At 32.6% G+C, this 26,227-nt stretch overlaps 1 protein-coding gene across 3 annotated transcripts in view; it reads left to right on the top strand.

Annotated features, from left to right (window-relative positions):
- Positions 1-20,969, top strand: part of LOC114342252 (katanin p60 ATPase-containing subunit A-like 1) — a 54,910-nt gene extending 33,941 nt beyond the window's left edge. For all 3 annotated transcript variants that reach the window (XM_028293040.2, XM_028293041.2, XM_050663327.1), the window contains one exon: positions 13,121-20,969. In XM_028293040.2, coding sequence (XP_028148841.1) covers positions 13,121-13,699 — 579 coding nt within the window. In that variant the 3' untranslated portion in view covers positions 13,700-20,969. The remainder of the gene's footprint in view (positions 1-13,120) is intronic.
- Positions 20,970-26,227: the final 5,258 nt, after the last annotated feature.

The following is a 26,227-nucleotide window of genomic DNA, read 5'->3' as shown; positions in this document are numbered from 1 at the left end:
TAGGACAAGGCGAACACACCCCTTGGGAGAGACCGAGTTAAGTTAGGGTGAACGGTTATCTTGGATGATTGAAGTATTATTATTCAATATTGTTTCAATTATCTGGGGTAGTCCACGCCTTTTCGCTTCACTGGCGCCCACGTTGAAGAAACAGAAGAAGAATTTGTTTACTCGCCAATTTTCACATGGTTAAGTATACCATTTCTATGGTGAATTTACTCAGCTGACTCCCAAGCGACAAGTAACCTATACTGTTTTCACTTCCAAGATATTAGTCAAAACATAAGCACACCTCAGCTATGTGGCATTTATTTGGAGATCCGGTTATGGTGGCTCCTAGCTTCTGAGCCACCTCAGATAATTAAGGGGTGGTTACCCCCTACCATAAGGGTTGATGAAGTAACAATACTCACTGTGAATACATTTATTTGTACGTTGGAGTAATAACGGTAAGGAGCTGGTGGTATAATATTTAATTTATGTGATGTTGCCCGCTGGGATCTCAAATACTAATTGACTGATCTTTTCTCCGTGAAAGTATAACTAAAAGTGGATTGCCGTGTTTATTGTTTTTATATAAACAAAAAGTGAGAGTAATACTAAAACTGCTGAATCTACTAGATTATAAATAACGTATACTAATTATTATTTCAAACTGACCTTGTATCCAAACCGCATGCATTGATGTGGTAATGTAGGTCAATCGTATTTATTGTATATTATTGTATATATGTATATTATTTGTTTTACCAAAGACATTTAATTATTAAAGAATTTGTCTTAATAAGATGATTATTGAGATGCAGTGTATCCCAATACACGGTGTACAGGGTTGCAATAAGCCAGAGCGTTCATACCTTAAAGCTGAATTATTAGAAGAAAGAGAAGTTATGGGAAGTTACTTTAAAAAATAGAGACTTCACCCTAATGCCTCTAAAACCGAAGTAACCTGTTTCTACCTAAACAACAATCTGGAGCCACGGACACTTACCATTCACTTTAATAATACACGCAGGCCCGGCCCCAGGGGTGGGCGAACTGGGCGGCGATTGTAGGGGCGGAAAATTTTAGAGGACAGCCAATTTTTGAAATTGAAGAAATAATGAATTATCTTATTAATATTATAAAAAATCAATATTATGAACAAGAGCGGAAAAAATGGAGAATTAAATAAGTGAAACAATAACAATTGCAAGGGTCATTCGACCGGAAATCAACAATACTGCCTTCTTCATTGCATACAAATAGTCGGATCAGAACTAAATTAAATTCACTTAAAATTAAATCTACTAAAAATGGATATAATAATTGGAAACATATGGCTGAAGCTTTGTCCAGCCACGCTAAGTCTTCAGCTCATCTACTAGTCTAAGAGCTAGTGAACCCTCCGACTAACGGTCTTCCTGTAAGGCTAGAAATTTGTATAGCGATAATTCATAGCACACCAAGGCTAAAAACCATGACCTAGCAGGCATCAGCCCTGCACGTGTATCTACCAGGTGAATCGAAAAGTGCATAGTTTAGGGGGAAAATAAACTTTCTCCTGTAAAGTTTAAATTTAAGTATGTGTTTGAGTAAGTCATTTAGAAGAAATGTGTACAATGACAGGCGATTCTGAACAGCATAACACCTTGCCAGGCGAGGGGAAAGATTAGGGGTTTTTCCTAAAATTATTGTTTTTGCATCGAACAAAGTTTGTTTAGGTTTTTTGAATCATTCCAAACAGGAAAGGTCTTTAGTGATTTTTCTCTTAGGTTAATAGTTTTTGTTATATTTATAAGCGATTAAAATTTTGAAAATTGCGAAATCGGCCATTTTTAACCCTAAATCGGACATTTAACTAAAAATTTCAATATTGACAAGGTAAGTAGATATTCTTTAAACATTGATTAATGAAATCCCGAAGAGTTTTTTGCAAAACAATATCGAAAACCCCTTTGTTTTTTAATTGCTAATCAAGCGGGCGCGACACTGTAGTATAAGTGAGGACGTTTGAGTGTGCATAAATTCATTTTCTCGAGAATGGGCAAATTTGAAGAGAAATCCTCAGACAGGTCGATTTTTATTTTTAACATTTTAGAACATTTGCAGAACATTTTCTTGGATTTGTGCCTGTAGCTACTGGAAATCACTGGTTGTTTTAGACTTACAGAAGTTACTTTGCAAAAACTGAATGAACTGGGAATACCTTTGGAAGATAAGAGAGGACAATGGTATGATAATGGGGCAAACACTAAAGGGAAGAACTTTTTGTTCCATGTTCTAGCCATATTCACTCAACTTAGTCGTGAACGATGCTGCTAAAGCCTCACAGTTTGCAGTTTCTGTCTTTTCCGTAGTGACAAAAATTTACAACTTTTTCTCAGCATCTGATCATCGTTGGGCTATACTGAAAAATCATATTTCTAGCACAACATTGAAATCGTTGTCCGAAACTAGATGGGAAAGTAAAGAATTGATGCAATTATTCCGATCAGATACCAAATTGAAGAAACCAGATACCTGGTACCCTGGGTACCAGGTATTCCGTAGATCACTTCCGATGTCATATTCGTCGTTAGGGACCCCAAAAAGTCCCCAAGTAATGATTTTTAGCTAATTTTTTAATAAATTTTTTGCCGAAAACACCACAAGACGGGGTAAACAGTAGGTACCCTGGGCACCAGGTATTCCGTAGATCACTTCCAATGTCATATTCGTCGTTAGTGACCCTAAAAACCGCCCGAGTAATGATTTTTGACTAATTTTTTAATGATTTTAATGACGAGGTAAACAGTAATTTTAAAGACAAAATGCATGGTAATAACAGCAGATCCAATAAGATGTAAATTGGAGCTGGAAGGTCAGATAATAGAACAATTGATGGAGTTTAAATACCTAGGCATCACACTGTCTAGCTACGGAAGGCTCGAAACAGAAGTGGAAGATCAAGTGAAAAGAGCAAACAGAGCCGCAGGTTGCCTGAATGACACAATATGGGGAAATAAAAATATCGGAAAAGAAATGAAAGGCAGAATTTACAAAACAGTCATCAGACCAATAATGACATACGCGGCAGAAACACGACCCGACACAGAGAGGACAAAATATTGCTCGAAACAGCGGAGATGAAAACCCTTCGAAAAATCGATGGTAAGACTCTATGTGACAAAGCTAGAAGTACAGATATGCGAGGGAGATGCAAGGTGGATGGTGGATAACATTAATAACTCGGTAAGAAACAGAAGAGTAGAATGGAATGACCACATAAGCCGAATGACAACAAATAGGGTAGTCAGGACAGCGAGAGACGGTTCCCCAATAGGAAGACGATCAGTGGGAAGACCACGAAAACGATGGAACGACAACTTGTTAGAGGCATATTGAAAAAACAGACAGAGTCATGTCTATACAAAAAGAAGGAGAAGAAGAAGGTAAACAGTAAGTAGGGGAGACCGGGGCACAGTGGACATAGGGGCACAGTGGTCACTTTAAAATATCTTTTAAATGGAATGCGTTGCTACGACCGATGTTAAGGCCGGTTTTAGTGCTTTATTGCTTCGCCTAATATATTAGTTAACGGATCTGTTTTAGTGCATGAAGCACTGTATGCAACGTAACCAAGCTATGCAAGATATTACTGCCGTGTACAGCGCTTCATGCAGAAAACAGATCTGCTAAATAATGTATTTAAACCTCCTCGTAAAATTTCAATTTTCAATTGACTTTGGATAGACAGTACATCTGCGGGCAAAAGAAGGTGATTTTGTACTCACATTACCTCAGATTGAACTGTAAAAAGACTGGGTGTTGAACTGGCTGTGTAGTCAACTTCCTTATAATGATGGTTGGATTAGCACACAGTACGGGTCGAAATTGTAGAAGAATTTGGCTTGAACACCAGTCAAATCTTGATCCCTATAATACAGTAACAATGAGATTCGGATCGACGGATAGACGAAGAATGAAGTAAAAGTGTGAAAGGTGAAAGTAAGAAAATAAAGGCGTCATATGAAGAAATAAATGAATTTCAACTTACCAAATTAAATTGGATAATTTAACCAACAAAAGCGTTGACACAAGTTGCAGTTTCTTCCCCAACGGGCGAAAATTAATATTCACATCAAAATTTCTAACGGAGAATAAGTAGGATAACCGAGTTGGCCTATTTATACTGAGATATTCAAATAAAAAAAATTACAGGCACTCGTGGGAGTGCCGACAGAAGTGAAAACTTCTTATAGTATATAAATTACGAGCTCAATGCTTTTACCCCATCCTAAAAGAAGTGCTATACCTATATCATATACGATATACGCGATGCGTATGCCCTATGCTATTTATGTATAATACACATAATTTATATATGTACAAAATTTACTTCAGCGAAGTGATGACGGTCGCAAATTTAATACTTTTTCCCCATCCAAGAAATGCACAACGTCCCTAAGGAAATTTTCAATTCAAAAATTTATTTCGTCGAAGCGATAACGGTCGCTAATTTACTACTTTTTCCCCATCCAAAAAGTGCACAACGTCCCTCAAGAAGTTTTCACTTCAAATATTTATTTCGTCGAAGCGATGATGGTCGCTAATTTAATACTTTTTTACATCGAAAAAGTGCACAACGTCCCTAAATAAGTTTCACTTCAAACATTTATTAAGTGCACAACGTCCCTCAAGAAGTTTCCACTTTAAAAATTGATTTCATCGAAGATTTTACATCGAAAAAGTGCACAACGTCCATAAATAAGTTTCAGTTCAAATATTTATTTCGTCGAAGCGGTGACGGTCCCTAATTCAATACTTTTCCCCCATCCAAAAAGTGCACAACGTTCCTAAAGAAGTTTTCACTTCAAAAATGTATTCCGTCGAAGCGATAAGGGTCGCTAATTTAATAATTTCCCCATCCAAAAAGTGCACAACGTCCCTCAAGAAGTTTCCACTTCAAAATCTTATTTCGTCGAAGCGATGACGGTCCATAATTCAATACTTTTCCCCCATCCAAAAAGTGCACAACGTCGTCCCTCAAGAAGTTTTCACTTCACGAATTTATTTCATCGAAGCGATGACAATCGATAATTTATTACTTTTTTCCATCCAAAAAGAGCACAACGTCCCTAAAGAAGTTTTTACTTCAAATGTTTATTTCGTCGAAGCGATGACGGTCGCTTATTTATTACTTTCTCCCCATCCAAATTTAATAATTTTTTCCCATCCAAAAAGTGCACAACGTCCCTAAAGAAGTTTTCACTTCAAAAATTTATTTCCCCGAAGCGATGACGGTCGCTAATTCAATACATCTTCCCCATATAAAAAGTGCACGTCTCGAAAAGAAGTTTTCACTTTAAAAATTTATTTTGCCGAAGCGATGACGGTCGCCATGACGTTCGCTAATTCAATACTTTTCCCTATCTAAAAAGTGCACAACGTCCCTAAAGAAATTTTCACTTCAAAAATGTATTTCGTCGAAACGATGACGGTCGCTAATTTAATAATTTTTCCCCATCCAAAAAGTGCACAACGACCCTCAAGAAGTTTTCACTTCAAAAATGTATTTCTTCGAAGCGATGACGGTCGCCAATTTAATACTTTTTCCCATCCAAAAAGTGCACAACGTCCCTACAGAAGTTTTCACTTTAATACATATACGTACAAAATGTATTTCGCCGAAGAGATGACGGTCGCGAAATAAATCCTTTTTCCCTATCGAAAAATAGGTTTTACATTTATTTTAAATTTAAATACTTCTATATAATTTATGTATAGATACACATAATATAGATACGTACAAAATTTATTTCGTCGAAGAGATGACGGTCGCCAAAAAAATCTTTATTTCCCCATCCTAAAATAGGTTTTACATTTATTTTAAATTTAAATACTTCTATACAATTTATATACAGTGAGCACGTAAAGGTTGGAATAAATTCATTTTCTCGAGAATGGACGATTTTGGAAAAAAATCCTGAAACAGGTCGATTTTTATTTTTAAATTACGACTTTTTGACATATATATTATACTAGTGACGTCACCCATCTGGGCGTGATGACGTCATCGATTATTTTTTTAAATGAAAATAGGGATCGTGTGATAGCTCATTTGAAAGGTAATTCAATTCTCTATTCAGTAATATAAACATCAACATAATTATTTATACAGGGTGTCCAAAAAAAATTTTTTTGAATTAAATTTATTTACATAAAAAGAAGAATGTGTGTAATTTATTTAATTCAAAATACATTTTACTGCTATCAGAAAACAGGAAAAAATGTTTATTTGGCAAATAAATATTGTTTTTTTCCTTAAATTCAATATTAAAGCAGCCACCCACCAGCCTCGTGACAGTTTGAACATTTAATTTAAGCGAAAAGCCATGATTATTTTTCAAATAAACATTTTTTTCTGTTTTCTGAGAGCAGTAAAATGTATTTTGAATTAAATAAATTACATACATTCTTCTTTTTATGTCAATAAATTTAATAAAAAAACATTTTTTTGGACACCCTGTATAAATAATTATGTAAATGTTCATATTACTGAATAGAGAATTGAATTACTTTTTAAATGAACTATCACACAACCCCTATTCTCATTTAAAAAAATAATCGATGACGTCATCACGCCCAGATGGGTGACGTCACTAGTATGACATATATGCCAAAAAGTCATACTTTAAAAATAAAAATTGACCTGTTTCGGGATTTTTTTCCAAAATCGTGCATTTTCGAGAAAATGAATTTATTCCAACCTTTACGTGCTCACTGTATACATACAAATAATATATAGCATAAACGATGACGGTCGCAATGGCGGTCACGATGACGGTCGCGAATTCAATGCTTTTTCCCCTATCCAAAAATCGCACAACGTCCTTAAAGAAGTTTTCACTTCAAAAATTACCGTTGGATCGGTGGGTGGTCTAAAATTGACGGAAATACTGGGGTTGTTAGAAATGAGTTTCATCTAAAGGGACCTAAAAGGGTTATCGTATCTAGCGGCTGTTCTGTGCAGCAGATTTACAAAAATATTTAGGTGCCTGGTCGGTAGGACTACTAAAGAATTGAATCGGTCATTGCGAAACAATCTAAGTCCATATTTTATGTAAAATGACTTTTCGACGCCATGATATTTTATAGATTTAAATCAACCATTCCGCGCAAAAACAACGCCAGTTACCGTTTATATGTATGTTTAAGTATTGTAGGTCGGTATGTTTTTCGGTGAGTTCGAAAACCACACATGTCCTTTACTTGTGTATTTTGACTGTTTCTTGCTGCCAATAAAGAAAATTTTAGTACAAACATTAAAGATCATGGTTCATTTCGAAAACAACATAAGTCTACAAAATTAAAAACTTATATCAAAAAAACTAAGTAACACTTAGTCGTTTTCTTGTATATATGTTACGGGTGATGTGATAAATCCGGTCTGTAATAATAATTACCGGTCAATATTAATAGTAACCGTAGCAGCTGGTAAATGTGATTAATAATGCCTTTAGAATTAGATTTACCGGCTATTATTAATACTTTCCTAACAATTCTGGTTAATGCAATAAAAACTATTGTTTATTTTTGAAATTTGATAATAAAGTTATAATAAACAGAATTTATCAATAAAAACCTCAACTAGACACCTTATAAATAAAAACAAACTCATACATACGCATTAGGCTTTAAGTCACTAGACTAGAATCCCTTGTTTTTATAGGAAAGGCTCTTGTGGCACTTAGAATTACAAAAAACACTTAATTTTTTAAGTTTGCAGCGTTTTTAATTGCATTGACCACTACAATTATTGCAGTGGCGGAATCCTTGACTGCCTAAATTCGAATCTTTACGAACGCATTCACTGAGACTTATCTCAGTATCAGACGCTTCATTGACTGAAATAAGTGTTTCCTTGCAGGTGGTAAATTCGTTTCTTGCATGAAGTTGGTTCAAAATGCCATGCTTATTGCCTAGCTTGTATAGCTTTACATCTATAACAGAAATAATAATGGCAATAATCAACTTAGCTCTATCAACTTCTGGAATTCGCACTCGTAACACTTTGGCCTACTTTTTCAACAGGGAATCTATCATTAGAATGCTTTAACATTCTGTCAGATTCTTTTACAAGTGACTGTTTAGAAAGATTCCGAGTCTCCTGAATTTTCTTTTGAAGTTTTGTCAATTGCACTGCCATCTTCTACGTCTCCGTCATTTTCTTTAACGCCAATACTGGCATTGTCTTCCTCATTGACAGCAATTATCGCACACGCAATATGTTCGATTGGTCTGTTAGTGTTACCTGTATCTTAAATATTCACTAACTGTAAATCGGGTGAATCCTCGGTTGTACTGTTGAGTTCCATATCACCACGGTGCTTTCCTCCATCATAAGCGTCATCAGAATGATCTGCTATTATCGCTTCTAAATCTTCTTCTGATTTCGAATAAAGTACCAGGAGGTAAGGATGTTTTTGATCCTACTTTAGCCTTATGTATTTAATACATTAAATAGTGTATTACACAGTGGCCCTGTGGTATGCGCTATGCGCCGTATTTCGTTCTGGTATGTTGCAGTGACTAATAAACCTCCCTACACTCCACAAGCTTCTACGCACTTAACGGTATTGAAGTTTATCACATTTACCGTTCTAATGTTCTAATTCTGCCATATTTATTACTTTTACCTAGCTATTCGGTTTGTATTAATAGTAACTGGTAATTATTAATAATTTCCAATTAATCATACTTACCGTAACATATACATACATAATATATCTAAATTACTATGTATTTTGACTGTTTCTTGCTGAAAATAAAGAAAAAACATTAAAATTTATGGTTCATTTCGAAAACAACAGAAGTCCACAAACTTAATATCAAAAAAAATAAGCAACTTTTAGACTTTTTTTGTCTTTTAGAAAGATACACCCATAATAGTTATATAAAAATATAATATTACCTCAGAATATCCAACTATTAATAGGAGGATTTTTACGTTTCCTGAAAAATTTACACATTGTAACATATATTGTTTTCGCAATGACTGATTCAATTATAAACGAATATTGTTTCGCCGCATTTTTTAAAAGGTTTTTTAGATCCAGATCTTTGACACGTTACACTAGGAAACCACTGATTGACATAATAACCATATACAAAATCCTTATACAACCAGTGTTGACATACGGATCGGAGGCATGGACCATCTCCAAGGCAGATGAAAACCTTCTGCTTATATTTGAACGAAGGATCCTGAGAGGAATATTCGGTGACATCTGTGAAAATGGTGTTTGGAGGAGGAGGTACAACTACGAGGTATACCACAGATATAAACAAAAATTTGGTGGTAAAGACGTAGTATCTCTAATAAGAATAGGAAGACTAAAATGGGCAGGACATCTAGCAAGATCACAGCAGAATAACCCTCCTAGAAGAATCCTGATGTCACCTGAAGGATGGTGTAGATGAGGATGGGAGAAAAATAGGCGCAGCAAACTGGCAATGGATAGGACTGACTGGCGTAATAGACTTGGGAAGGTCGAGGCTCTTTCATAGGGCTGTAGCACGCTTATATTTGAACGAAGGATCCTGAGAGGAATATTCGGTGACATCTGTGAAAATGGTGTTTGGAGGAGGAGGTACAACTACGAGGTATACCACAGATATAAACAAAAATTTGGTGGTAAAGACGTAGTATCTCTAATAAGAATAGGAAGACTAAAATGGGCAGGAAATCTAGCAAGATCACAGCAGAATAACCCTCCTAGAAGAATCCTGATGTCACCTGAAGGATGGTGTAGATGAGGATGGGAGAAAAATAGGCGCAGCAAACTGACTGGCGTAATAGACTTGGGAAGGTCGAGGCTCTTTCATAGGGCTGTAGCACCATTGATGATGATGATTGTTTCGTTAAGCGGCATTTTTTTAAAGGTTTTTTTTATTACGGACCTAACTGTAAGGCCCGGCGCAAATTGAACCTAAGCCAGGCACAACCTGCGCAGGCGGGACGGGTGACCCGTGCATTTATTTTTCTAGCGTGCCGCATATTGAACACAACCCAACCGTTGGCTATCGACATGGCGAATAGAGACGGGCAAAATCAGTGCGGACATGTAACGGTTACTTTTGATACCGGTTCTCAGTGGTACTGAGTACACATACTGATGTATCTGATCCTTGTACTGAATTGAGTAGGCAACTTAAAAATCGGTATTTCCGTACTTGTAACTAGTAACGTTTTAAAAATATCTTACACGTCCCTAGTAGTCGTAGCGGTATGACTTTCGAAAACATCGAATTTGATCAGAAGCGGGTGTATAAAAAGATATCTTACACTGAGCATTTTATTTCTGCACATAATACCTACATATTTAAAATAATATCTCCCCTAATGCTCGGTCATAACTCACATTCCTCAATTTACTGCTCGGATCACAATCATTTACAATTACTGCAGGATCGCAATCATTTACAATTACTGCAGGTCATAATAATTCATAATCCCTCCGCTACTGATCGGTCATAAAAAATAACACTATCTGCATATTTCGTTTTTAATTTTTAAGCATAAAAAATGTAATATGTAATAAACAAAAATGTAGTATGCCGACAAGTTGAATTTGAGGGGGATACTGTATTTTTATCGATCACGGTTTTAAGTAACATGAATATTGTTTCACCTTATTTTTCTAATAATGTGTTTTTGTAAAGGCATAACTTTGATTATTAATTTCGTATCGCCGCTTATTTAGTCCACCAAAAGTTATCAGAATTTAATGACAAAGACAACGCAGTTTTCACTCGAGGTGTTGACTATGCTAATATTTTTATTTATCATAATAAATTGTACTTAGGTACCATCCGTATTCATTTCAGATAAGTCCATCTCACAAACAAAAACAAGTAAAATTAAACATCTGGCGGTGAGTCACGCGTCCCACGGCCCAAGAAAACTGTACGCCGATGACAAACGTTCCCAAGCGAGACCTGCGAACGAATGTACTGATAGTAGGATGCGCAAAACTGTCTACGCAGTTAGCCGGTGCAGGTTGTGTCTCACTTATGTTTAATTTGCGCCGGGCCTAAGTCAAAGACAGGATATAATCCCCAGATCTTTGACACGTTACACTAGGAAACCACTGATTGACAATATTTATTATTCCTTTGTTAATAATTGATGGATTCGACCGTTACTTGATGGAAGTTCATTTTATCTAACAATAAAACACTGAAAACGTTTGTTTTCTATACTTCCACAAAATTTATTATAACTAAGTGACTACAGCTGTTTCGGCAGAGTGCCTTTCTCAAGTGATATAGTTTACAATGTGTTTGCCTTTTTAAGTCTTCAACTGAAGAGGTTGAGGAGTGGGGAGCTGTTTGTCTCGAGTTGGTCATTCAGAATTATATCTGTATTTTTCAGTTTATTAATTTCCATAGATTCTAAAAAAGATAGCTTAAGGCCTTTATTTTGAATATGCAGAATTTGAAACTCTTCATTGAAAGAATGATTATGATCTAGAAGGTGAAGTGCGTATGTAGAAGTGTCTGTTTTTCTATTGTTGAATGCCCTTTTGTGTTCTGCTATCCGTTTGTCAAAAGTTCTGCCAGTTTGACCGATGTACGTTTTCGGACAGTCACCACAAGTTAGTTTGTACACACCACTCTGTAGTTGCTTTCTCTTTCGGCTTTTATTGTTCTTAATATATTTGCTTAAGTTGTTGTTAGTTCTGAAAGCTGGTGTTATTCCTTTCTTTTTTATGTATCTGGCTATTTTTGTTGTTATCTTGCCAGTATATGTGAGAGAGCAGAAGGTACTGGGTTCTTTCTGTGGTGGTGGATACACTAATTTCAGGGCTTTCTTATGGAGTTTTTGGTTTAAAATTTTGTTAACTGTTCGTTATAGCCGTTGTTTACTGCTATTTGTTTAATGATGTTTAGTTCTATCTCGAAGTTATTTTTTGTCATGGGAATTTTTGTCAGTCTATGTATCATGCTATGGTAGGCTGCTAATTTGTGTTGTGTAGGATGGGATGATGAATTGTGTATAGTTGTGTCAGTATGGGTAGGTTTATGATATACGGAGAACTCATGTTTGTTGTGTAGTCTGGAAATCGTTACATCTAGAAAGTTTATGGAGTTATTCTGTTCTGTTTCTATTGTAAACTCAATATTATTATGAAGTGAATTAATATATGATAGAAATTGGTCAAGTTGTCTGTTAGTTCCTGTAAAGCATACTAGTATATCATCCACATATCTCCACCAATATAAGAACTGTTTAAATACGGGATGTTTAGAAATTGTTGTTTCAAGTTGGTTCATAAATATATCTGATAGCAATGGGCTTAGAGGATTACCCATAATAAGTCCTGCACTGTTGTTTGTGTATATTTGATTATTGAATTCAAAATAGTCTTGATTTATGCAAATTTCAAGAAGGTGTAAAATTTTAGATGCAATGATCGGATTTGTACTATTATGGTCTAAAAGATTCTTAACTAAAACAAAAGTTTCTGTAGGAGGAACACTAGGAAAAAGATTTTTTACGTCAAATGAAATTAGTCTGGAGTTGTTGGGCAATTGAAAATGTTGTATTTTATTAACTAGTTCTAGTGTATTTTTTACGGTGAATTTAGGTGAAAATTTAGTGTATTCTGTAATAATATCTGACAGTTTTTTTGAAAGTTTATATGACGGAGCTGTATAAAAAGAAACTACAGGTCTTATTGGGTGGTCAGGTTTGTGTAGTTTAATAAAGGAGTATAATTTAGGAGGTTGTGGGTTCATAATGTTAAGGTATTTCTGTTCTGTTGGGTTTAGTATTGATTTTGAATTTTCAATGGCTAGTTTAATTTGTTTTCGGTATTTTTCTGTGAGGTCTTTGTTTAGTTTTGTACTGTTTTGGTTAGTTAAAAATTCTATTGTTTTGTTATTATAGTCTCGTTTGTCGATAGCAATAGTAGTGTTACCTTTGTCTGCTTTTGTAAATATTATGTCATGTTTTATTGATTTATTTTTAATTGAAACGGCTATTTGGTATTCCTTTGTTGTTATTCTCATTTAGTAGAGATTTGATGGAAGGGAAGAGTACAATATTGTATTCAATTATAAAACAAATTTTAATGCTCTGTTTACTTTGTAGGCACGTTTTTATGCACCGAGCACTATATTCATCGATGAAATCGACTCGCTTTGCTCAAGACGAGGCTCGGAATCCGAACATGAAGCCTCTAGACGAGTTAAATCGGAATTATTGGTGCAAATGGATGGTGTTACTGCCAGTGATGAGCCAGGTAAAGTCGTAATGGTTTTAGCCGCAACCAACTTCCCTTGGGATATAGATGAAGCTTTACGACGTAGATTAGAGAAACGAATCTACATCCCGCTACCCACACAGGAAGGCAGAGAAGCTCTGCTAAGAATCAACTTAAGCGAAGTCAAGCTGGATCCAGATATCAACCTGAAGACCATTGCTAGACGTCTCGATGGTTTTTCAGGAGCTGACATTACCAATGTCTGTAGGGATGCTTCGATGATGTCGATGAGAAGAAAAATATGTGGATTAAGACCAGACCAAATCAGACAGTTGCCCAAAGAAGAACTAGACTTGCCAGTTACTATGAAGGATTTTGAGGAGGCATTGGTTAAGAATAATAAGAGCGTTAGTAAGGAAGATTTAGAAAAGTATGAACGATGGATGAGTGAATTTGGATCTTCTTGATTGGGATTTTAATCCTGTATGAGGCATCGGTTATAACTTATGTTCTTCTTAATATAGCTCAAATTTAATTAATGTAATATGTTTAATAAGTTTGTAAAATAATACTCATTATCGATGGAAATGTGACACTATATAGAGTTTAAACATATCTTACACTTCAACTTTTTCGTGAATTATATGTTGTTTCTGATAGAGAAAACTGAAAAATGTATTCACATACTTAATACCTACGAAGTATTACCATCTTGTAGTAAAAACGTTTATCTTAACTAAACTCTTCACCCAAAAGCGCAGAGTAACCCAGCAAGGTATTACTCTAAGCATAAGGTACAAATATACAGTATGTCCCTGTAAGCTGGAACCATATGGAAAACTTTTTTATTATTAATTTTACGAAAAAAAGATATTCTTCATAAAAAGTTCTACATGGTCTAAAACCTATGATTCAACCATCAGATATCACAGTTTATGTATACAGGGTGTTTCATTAATAATTGTCCATATAGTAACTGGAGAAACCTCTATTTAAAAACTATTTTTGCTCAGCATTTTAAAACTATTCGACGTATCCTTTTCATACTTGACAGAAAGTGCGACTACTACACACCCTACTAAATTATGATGAAAAACGTTTCTAGCTACTACCAGAGGCGTACGACAGGGGATAGTGAATGGTTGACCCACTCAAATTGGTTGAACCTTCTAAAATTCTACGCCACTGGAGTAATGACTATTTTAGTAACATTTTTAGATTCTCCAATACTTTCTACGTAAATACTATACTCTTCATTGGTAACGATAAAGTCATTAGTTTTCGAGATATTTGAAGTTAAATATGAAACGGCACAGTTATTTTGATTAATTTATGATATTATGATTCATATGATTAAAATGTAAAAATTGTTTGTACCCAGTACTTTAAAACTATTTGACGTATTCTTATCATACTTGGCAGAAAGTGTGGGTACTGTACACTCTACTAAATTTAGATAAATAAACGTTTCTAGCTACTACCAGAGGCGTACGACAGGGGATAGTGGCTGGTTGACACTTCCCAAATTCTACGCCACTGACGAAATTGCTATTTTATTGTAATTTTTTGATTTTCCAATACTTTTTATGTAAATAATATACTGTTCATTCGTAACGATAAAATGATTAGTTTTCGAGATATTTGAAATTAAAAATGAAGCGACACAATACATTAATCAAAATAACCGTGTCGTTTCATTTTTAACTTCAAAGATCTCGAAAACTAATGACTTTATCGTTACGAATTAAGAGTATATTATTTTCCTAGAAAGTATTGGAGAATCTAAAAATTGAACTAAAATAGCAATTCCGCCAGTGGCTTAGAATTGGGAAAGGGTCAACCTTCACTTTCCCCCGTCGTACGCCTCTGGTAATAGCTAGAAACGTTTGTTGAACATAATTTAGTAGTTTGTACAGTACCTAGAGTTCCTGCCAAGTATGAAAAGGATACGTCGAATTGTTTTAAAATGCTGAGCAAAAATAGTTTTTAAATTTTTAGATAAAACACCCTGTAACTCAGTAAGGAACCACATTTTATTCAAGTGTTTTAGGTTTAATCTTCGTATTTTGTGCTAAGGTTTCTCCAGTTACTATATGGACAATTATTAATGAAACACCCTGTATAATACGAGGTATGTCAAAAAATATGAATTTCGCCCAAGAGTAAAAGCTTTATTTTTCACAATATTAAAAATTGTTATTATGAAAAGTTGTTTGGAATTAAGAACTATATTCTATTATGCAATTACATCCTTCTAATTGAAAAAAAATTGAAAATTTTTCTTAAATAATTCTGAATAATCAACATTATTTTCAGTTATTTCAATTATGATAACTCATTTATTATTAGTTTTACGAAAAAAAGTTATACTTTATAAAATATTCCGCACGGACTAAAACCTAAAATACAACCATCTTATATCAAATTTAATCAGTTTTATACGAGGTGTGTCAAAAAATATGAATTTCGCTTAAGAGTAAATAAAATACCTTTATTTTTCACACTATCGAAAATTGTGACTGAAAAGTTGTTTAAAATTAAAAACTATGTTTTAGTATGTAATTACATCCTTCTAATTGAAATATTCTGAACTATGAGTTCTTAAGGTACTTTACTTTTGATCGAAATTCATCTTTTTTGACATACCTAGTATAAAATTGATAATATGTATTTGATATAAGATGGTTGTATTTTAGGTTTTAAACCATGCAGAACTTTTTATAAAGGATAACTTGTTTTCCTAAAATCAATAATAAAAAAGTTATCATAATTAAAATAACTGAAAATAATGTTTATCCATAATTTAAGAAAAAATTTCAACATTTTTTTTTAAATAGAGGGGTGTAGTTGCATATTAGAATATAGTTCTTAATTCCATACAACATTTCATAATAACAATTTTCAATATTGTGAAAAATAAATCTACTTTACTCTTGAACGAAATTCATATTTTTTTTGACATACGTCGTATAATATTTATAAAATTTGATATCTGATGGTTGAATCTTAGGTTTTAGACCATGCAGAACTTTTTATGGAGAATAATTTTTTTCGTAAAATTAATAATAAAAAAGTTTTCCATAAATATGGTTCCAACTTACAGGGACATACTGTTTTAACTATTTAGAATGGGAAATAAGCCACATTATAAATAATAATAGAAATAACCCATTCTAAATAGTTAAAATTGTAAAAATGCCACAAGAAAATAGCTTCGGGACATACTGTATAATTGTAACTTGGAACAGCTCAGTAGTTATCGTATTTGTTAAGTTTTGAAGCCATGTTTCAGGCTTTCTTGTTATAAATTTCACCTTAAATAATGAATTGAAGTAATCCATATTAAATTATTTCCTCACGGTGTGGTCCAGATATTCTAGTTCTCATCATGTAATCGTATATAAGATGTATTGGATGCAGAATCTCGAAAATTATATAACATAGTTTTTAAAATCTTCACACACAAATTAATTATCAAAATTATTTAAAACACTAAGAATTTTAGCTTGTTAGGAAGAACTTAATTATTACCTGATTTTATTATGAAGGTGTAATTTATATTGTTAACAGTACTTATATATAATAATTTATTATAGTAATATTAAGGATGATTTTAAACTGTTCTAATTCAAATCTAAATGAGTGGATAATTAATCCATTAAAGGATCACTGCCATAACACTCTTAAATTATTTCATGAAAATATATAATTGTTTTTTCTAGCAATCGGATCCTTTTGAACAATACTGGTTTTCATTTTATAGACCTTATTATCAATTATTGTTTTGTTTGGTATAACCTGTATTTTTTTATTCTATATTTTTCTCTGAAGATTTGCTTACACTAGAATATTATCGTTTTAATCCAATACTATTAATAGATAATATTGGGCTGATGATACAGTGCTTTCATAAAGTGTGGAAACGGTCTATTATCTCATGACTTAATTATTTTCAGAGTTAAAGCTCTGACAGGTCGATTTTTATTTTTAAATTTTGATTTTTTGATGTATATCCCATAAATAGTGACGTCATCGATTTGGTCATGATGACGTCATCGATGATTTTTTTAATGGGAATAGGGGTCGTGTGGTAGCTCATTTGAAAGGTGATTTAATTCTCTATTCAGTAATATAAACACTAACATCAATACTTATACAGGGTGGCCAAAATCATTTTTGAATTAAATTAATTGACGCAAAAAGAAGAATGTATGTAATTTATTTAACTTAAAATAGATTTTACTGGTGCCAAAAAATATAAAAAAAATGTTTATTTCATAAATAAACATTGCTTTTCACTTAAATTAAATGCCAAACAGCCACCCACCTGCCTCTTAGCAGTTTGAACGAATTTAAGCGAAAAGTAATGTTTATTTGTAAAATAAACATTTTTTTCTCTTTTCTTGTAGCAGTAAAATGTATTTTGAGTTAAATAAGTTACATATTTTTCTTTTTGCTGCAATTAATTTAATTCAAAAAATGTTTTTTGCCACCTTTGAAGTGAGCTACCACACGACCCCTATTTCCATTTAAAAAAAATCATCGATAATGTCATTTGATTTATAAAATAAAATTTTGATATTTTATATATCAAGTGAAGGAATATATAAAAACAGGAAGTAACCCTAAAAAAAGCAAAATGCGAATAAAAAAATGGACAAAATAAAAAAATATATTAAAAAAGGTAGGTGAGAAAACCGAGTTCTGGGGTGCAGCTGCACCCCACACCGCCTACGAGGGTTAAGAATCACGCTAATTATACTAAATTCTTATACAGTGTCTTTAATCGTTTGATGGAATGTATGGAATTTAAAGTTTTGAAAATAAATGCATTTTGTGTCAGATCTTATCATGTCATACGTCAATGGAGCTCCTATTTTGAAAATTAATATACATACAAGTAACGATTTTTAATACAATATCACTACATCAAATAAACTAAACAGCGTGAATATTCTAGTATGTAACTCCATTATTCATGATTACTGTTCGTTTTTAAACTAAAAGACTGCAACCGTAAATTTTTTTCAACTATTAAATAGGTCTTTTCATCACAAAATAGTGTCAGCCATTTTTTTCGTACAGTTTATTGTAAAAATGTTGTAAACAAACTTAATATTGTACTTATTTATTTATTATCACTTTATTTTAAATGAAAACTCTTAATTTATGTTCTTTATTTTGAACGTATTTACACACACTTATTATTTATTCTATTTAGAATAATGTTTAACACATATACTAAAAACATACATTGAGCGTTATTATAAATTTTTGCGAATTTTTGGCATTGTTTAATTTTTACGAACTTTACAAGAAATAAGAACGCTATAAATCATTTAAAGTATTATTTTATAAATGAATTTCTTTATAAACAATCTCGTGCTTTACAAACAAAATGTTATTTGTATTAAATACTATGCATTTGTCATTTGTAGCCTAAAGATTTTAAATTATATTTATATTTTATTGAATATACACTATAATAATAATTTTGTTAATTAATATATTTCGGCAAGTAATAAAAATCGATTGACATGATTAATTGGAATAAAAAAGTATAGATATTATTTGTGTAGTAAACAAGTAGTGATGCATAACCTTTCAATTGTTGATCAAAACTGTACGAAAACGTGGCGGCTGCGCATGCGCTCATCACATGATGAAAAGGTCTATAATGAATGGCAGGAACTTCTATGTTTTATGTTTGATGTTTCTGACAATGATTCTGTCAAATTTTTCCCGAGCTCGGTGGAATCGACTATATCATTAGTTTTCACTAATATCTATCAGATGAGTGCTACAATAACTTTGTACAGGAATTTAATGTTCACCATTGGCGCGCATACAGGTAATATCACCCTTATGTGCGCCAATGGTGAACATAAAATCCTTAATTGTATGTCAAAAAATGCACAATAACTACCTCTTAAAACTCACCAAATTTCATGTGCATATTTCAACCGGTTTCAGAGCAATAAATAAATCGTCAGTTTGTAAGAAACATTCCAACACCCTCTATCTCGGAAACGAAGTATTTGCGGACATACGTTTATAAAGCAAACTGTCATTACTTTTTCATGCATAATTACCCCTTAAAGTTTGCCTTACTTATTTAAAAATACCCTGTATTGATGAAAAACAAGGCTAGTTGTTAAAGTACCTAACTTTTTTATTATCCAACATAAGCGAATTAATCAAAAAACAGAATGTTAATAAAACATGAGGCTATAGTTGGGTTTTAATTTCAGTATTTTAGAAATGCTAGAATATTCCACAGGCTGACGCGAACTTTAAAAAAAAATCACAGTTTGATTGGTACACCCGGTATACAATGACAATTTACCTGCCTAGCAACAATATTATTACAGCGATATTGTTAAATAATAAGACTATAACATGTTAAAAAAAAGAATGTGTGTACTTTGTACGCACGTCAGAAGTTATACTTCTATTATATGATTTCAACGAAATCAATATACTTTAAACAGTTTCTCTACTACTTTCCAAAAATTTTTATTAAAACAATACCAAAAATTAAAAAAATTAAAGAATAAAACACGCACAAACACATTGAAAAATGCCACAAATGATTTCTGAACAATAATTGTTGCCAAAAATTTTAATTAAATACGTATGTTCTGAAAAAAATTATATAATAATATACTTACAATCATAAAATCTATAAAAAAAATAAACAAATAACTTGCTTGGGGCTTGAACCCACTTCACGTCTATCGCGCCGTACGAAAGTCGAAGCGATTTCCTACTGCACCACCTTCGCGTATACGTCATGGGGAATATACACAAACTAAACGTTTACATCATAAACTTTTTGACATTTTGTTTATTTATATGAATTTAATCAAATTATTAGTTTGATTTTTGTCGAATTAACATGCAACAAAATATGGAGTAAGAAAACGATATATTAGATGAAGATTTGTAGAAAGTTTGTTCGTAATCAGATTATGTAAATTAAAGCATTGCCTACTAATAGGTAACTACATTATTTTTTTTTACATTTTCCAAATAGATAGGTATGAAGATAATTTTTTATTGGAATACAACTGAAACATTTAGAATTACGTACCTGCGGCTTTTCAAAACTATTTAAAAAGTCACTATAATTATAAATTTGATTTTATTTCTGTCCTCGCAACAATAAAAACTAATATATACAATATTTTTGTTTACCGATAACCTCCATATTGAACAATTATTGACAGATCATTTTAACACCCAATCAGAGCCCGTATAACGACTAATACAATACTGTCGGTGTGCGCATGCGCGCAGATTAATAAAATTTCACCCTCAATGAAATCGCGCCTAAAGAAGTATAACTTCAAAAATCACTTAAATTAGACAACAGGTTTAGGAAATTCGAGACATTAAAAATGACCAATTTTTAAGGTAGTGCGTTAATATTTTGGAGAAATGTATGTATATGGTTTAGTTATAGTTGCTAGTTTTATTGTTTCTTTGTTATATAATAATTATCGTTTTGTCTGTAGATCTTGAACATTTTTCAATATAATCCAATAATAAAAAGTAAGTAGAAATAAATTGGAAAAGAAAACCAAATCAACCAATTTAAAGATCATTAGTTATGTAGCTCTTTTATAAATTACTGTAGCCTTTTATCAAGATAACAGAAAATAAATCAAGTTGTTTAAAAATGACAGTTGTATGCTTTTCAACAATGTATATTACTAAATAAAATTGTAAAAAATTTTTATGCAAAATTTATTAAAAAACGTCCATGTAGTCGTAAAACCTAATTTTTAAAATATTTCTTATTTATATTTTGAAGTTTCCATACGTTGGTTTATGTTATAGAAAAAAATACTTACTCCAAAACTATATAAAATTTACAATGAAAAAAGCATCTAATAAAGCTTCCTATTTGTGCACCAAAAACTGAATATAACCTCGTCGACACAGACACGCTTCTTCTTCTGGTAGCACTACAAACCGGGGTGGGTCTTGAGTGACTGCACAACTTGCTTGCATCTCGAACTGTCGTCCATGATAGTTGGGTGAGTGGGTAGCCCCATTGTTCTTAGATCTGACCATATATTGTCTAAAAATTGGAAAGAAATCCTTTGTAAAAGGTATAAAAATTTTTTATTAAAAATCCCTTAAAAGGGCTACATCACAACAAAACGTTTTCGATTTTTATAAAAAATCATCATCAGTGTTCGATAAACTGGATGCTAGCTGAGCCACAAAAGAAAAATATCTGGGTAAAAACCCTTTACATAAAATATAGATGCCTTAAAAGTGCCTTCAATAAAAAGGCCTGTGATGGTCACATGGCAAACAGGATAATGCTCTAAGGTAAAGTAAGACATTCTTACTTACATTTTATCACTTTGTCTTTGTTCCCTGGGTTCTCTGCATCTTCGTCCTGGTCCATCTTCGCCGTCTCCGTTTCCAATTTTTGTCGCCCATTTTCAGAAGATTCTCCCAATTAATTTACAGGGTCGCCATGTAATAAATAGAGTGTTGTTATGCCTTCTGTGGTCCAAATTAATTAAAACTCTATTGTTTGGTTCAAATACATTATATTTACAATCACCTCCATCAACGCCTAACCATAACAATATGTTTACATTTAACAGTAACGACCTACTACAACAATCCTATCTATATCATCGGGCGTTCACTTATATAAGGATTAAGCTATTGCAACATCACGCGCTGGCCTCGGTCATGGTCGATCAATAATTATATTATTTACTTTTCAATAAAACATCTTTTTGTACAGGGTGATATTATAATACCACATACAGGTTTCCCAACACGTGGGATCCAAATTGAGTTGATCACATTTCAATGACTTAATGGCAACTGTTGTGTGGCAATTGTATAATATGTACTTAAATATTTTAAATGCTGCATTTTTTCTCTGAGAAAGGACCTATCCTTACAACTAAACATATTAAAAAGAAATCTATAAACAATTATATACCGAAAAAAGGGTTTGTTAAAAATGTTATACAGTATGTCCCTGTAAGTTGGAACCATATGGAAAACTTTTTTATTATTAATTTTACGAAAAAAGTTATTCTTCATAAAAAGTTCTTCATGGTCTAAAACCTAAGATTCAACCATCAGATATCAAATTTTATGAATATTATACGAGGTATGGTTAAAAATATGAATTTCGCTCAAGAGTAAAGTAGATTTATTTTTCACAATATTGAAAATTGCTATTATGAAAAGTTGTTTGGAATTAAAAACCATATTCTGATATGCAATTACATCCTTCTAATTAAAAAAAAAATTTTTGAAAAATTATTTATAACAAAAATTATGGATAATATATTATTTTCAGTTATTTCAATTCTGATAACTCTTTTATTATTAATTTTACGAAAAAAAGTGATTCTTAATAAAAAATTCTGGATGGTCTAAAACCTACAATACAACCTTATATACAATATATATACAATACAATCTTATAATCATATTTAATCAATTTTATACGAGGTATGTCAAAAAAGATAAAGGACATCGCACACATCTTATGGAAAGTATAATGTCACTCAAATTCAATAAAATTTATACGAATAGATTCGTTTTAAATTAACGGTCAAATCTTATCATTGCGCCAACTCCATATTTTCAATAATAAGAGCAGAAATTGATATAAATAAATCTGAAATCAAATGGATACGTACATAAGTTAGAGAGCGAAAAAATATTTTATAATACCCAAATTGTCGGTACTCCATAAATCAGCGGATTAGTTTCACTAATCCGCTTAGGCCCAGCGGGGTTTAAGCTCTTTTGAATAGCACCCAAAGCAATAGTGATTGTAACTGACAGTTTTACTGACTCCAAAAATGTGATTTCGATAAACTTTAATTGCAATTTGCGCCATAATTAATCATAATTAAGAGTTGGCGCAATGATAAGATTTGACCAATAATTTAAAACGAATCTATTCGTATAAATTTTATTGAATTTGAGTGACATTATATTTTCCATAAGATGTGTGCGATGTCCTTTAGATCAAAAGTAAAGTACCTTTGTAGTTCAGAATATTTCAATTAGAAGGATGTAATTACATACTGAAACATAGTTTTTAATTCTAAATAACTTTTCATAATAACACTTTTCGATATTGTGAAAAATAAATGTATTTTACTCTTGAGCGAAATCATATTTTTGACATACCTCGTATAAAATTGATAAAATTTGACATTAGATGGTTGTATTTTAGGTTTTAGACCATGCAGAACTTTTTATTAATAATCACTTTTTTTCGTAAAATTAATAATAAAAGAGTTATCTAAATTGAAATAACTGAAAATAATGTTAGTTATCCATAATTTAAAAAAAAATCAATTAGAAGGATGTAATTGCAATAAGCGAAGGATAATCTTAGCGAACAAATGCTGTTTTGGACTGAGTAGACATCTGAGAAGCATAAACTTAAGCCAAAAAACAAAAATAACCATATACAAAACCCTTATACAACCAGTGTTGACATATGGATCGGCGATATGGACCATCTCCAAGGCAGATGCACTTTGTATTTCTCTAAAACTTATTTTACATATTCAAAGTAGAATAGTTAGGGCTTACTCTAACGTACTGGATGTTATGATAGATTGAAAGAATTTACAACAGAATCGATTTCTGCTAAGTGCGCACCATTCCCCCACTTTCCCTTACGCGAGAGGTTTGGCAATACTGATCTTCGTAAGCGTAATGTTCTATTCTTAACTTGAAATAAATAATCAAATGTTGTGACACTACATATTGTGTATTTTGCAAAGTAGAATAGGGAAATTGCTGAATTTTTTTAGCGCTTATAGTTTGTGAAAACAATGAGTTTAAAATTGTTTGTAAACATGTGAACGATGACCATGGACATCGTGTAACATTTACTATGCATCTGTAGATGTACTGTGACAATTTTTGTCACAGCTCGTTATTTTAAAAATGTCTATAGACGTCGTGTCACATTACAGCAATGGCAATTAGACGCCTATAGACGTTCTGTCCGCCAACGTGTTAAGCTCCATTCCTTTCTATTTTTGTTCTCCAGTTAGGCATCTTCATTCTACTGATCTTGTCTGTCTTGATCTTCCCATCGTTACTTTGGTCTCCCTTGAGGTCTTGTATTTGTAGGTTTCCATTATCCTTTTTCGTCCTAGTACATGGCCGAGCCATTTCAACCTTTATCTGATTATTTATCTCGTTAAAAAATCGTCCCCATCTTGGATTTTTTTTGGTCCAAGAATTCTTCTGGGATCTTACTTCCAAAATTATTGAGAGACTCATAAAGCCCGACTTATGCCCTTTCTCGTTGATAACAAGATTTTATCACAAAATCAGTTCGGCTTTTTAAATAATAAATGTACCACCGATGCCATGTTTTCTGTACTACATGAGGTTTATCAAGCATTAAACAATAATCTGCACACTGCCACTGTTTTTTGTGATTATGCCAAAGCTTTCGATTGTGTAAATCACGACATTTTGATAAAAAACTAGATTTCTATGGAATTCGAGGTATTTCTTCGAACTGGTTTCAATCTTACTTGGATAATAGGAAACAACTGGTTAGAGCAAATGATACGGACTCTAGTCTCAAAAATGTTGTATGTGGGGTACCACAAGGTTCAGTATTGGGTCCTCTACTTTTCCTTATCTTTATTAATGACATCACTAGTTTAAAAATCGACGGAAAAGTTTTTCTTTTTGCTAATGATACCAGTATCACTTGGAGCACTCAAATATCGCAACTCTTCATGCTACTATAACTTCTGGGCCCGGATTACGTACACTCGATACGCATCGTATCCGCCATGTTTTACTGTAGCGCCTTATGGGAAAACATGGCGGATACGATGCGTATCGAGTGTACGTAATCCGGGCCCAGATCTACTCACAATAAAATCCTGGTCCGATTCTAATTTACTCTCTTTCAACGTAGATAAAACAGTAGCATTATCCTATAAAGGAACTCTTTAACCCTTACCTCTTCATAACAGCCAGATCAGTATCATTGATTCTATAAAGTTTCTTGCTATTTTTTTTAGATAGCAACCTTAAATGGTCCCTTCATATCGATGTGTTAAGCAAGAAACTATCCTCAGCTTGATTTGCAATAAGATCTGTTTCGAAGGAAATGAATTAATTTAGCCTCTTCCAAAATAACATATTTTTCTTTGTTCGAGTCCCATCTTCGATATGGTCTTCCTTTTTGGGGTTCTGGTACAGCTGCCCAATCCGATTGTTATTTTTAAATTACAAAGAAGAGCAACAAGATATCTGTTTGGCCTCAGAAGAACAACACATTGCAGAAGCTACTTCAAAGATCACAGGATTCTAAGACTACCTTCTTTATATATTTTAGAAACTGTTTGCTTAATTCGTAAACATCTGCATGTCTTTCCAGCAAGACCTAGACATGACTATTCCCCCAGAAATTCTACCTTTGGCATCTATTTACCGATCCCGTCCAGTGAGTTAGTAAAGAAATCTATATTATATTCTGCAAAAAAACTATACAACCATCTCTCTCTACAACTTAAATCTGCAACATCTTTCCCCAAGTTCCGTAAAATGACAAAAGCCTATTTATCTGAAAGACCATAATATAATATTGAATAATATTATTATTCAATAGCAGAGTTTCTTAACCAATAACTAAGAAATTACAGTATTCTTATGTATAAGTAGAATCTTAATCTATATTTGAGTTTCATATGCAGCAGCTTAACTTATTAAATTTCTTAAGGTAGATTACGTAATTTGCAATTTTTTTTTAATTTTGCAATAGATTGTTACTGATTTTTATTTCACTTTATTATGTTTTATTTATATTGACGATTTATAACATTTTAGTAAATTGTATTTGTTATTGTTTTTATTTATGATTCTTGTAAGCTTTGTCTATAAAATTGTTAAATTTTTCATGGCAATAAAGCATATTTCTATTCTATACTTTCTATTATTCTTAGCTTCTCATC

Source organism: Diabrotica virgifera, chromosome 10 (assembly GCF_917563875.1).
Source record: "Diabrotica virgifera virgifera chromosome 10, PGI_DIABVI_V3a".
NCBI lineage: Eukaryota > Metazoa > Arthropoda > Insecta > Coleoptera > Chrysomelidae > Diabrotica > Diabrotica virgifera.
This window is presented reverse-complemented; position numbering and strand designations above follow the sequence as displayed.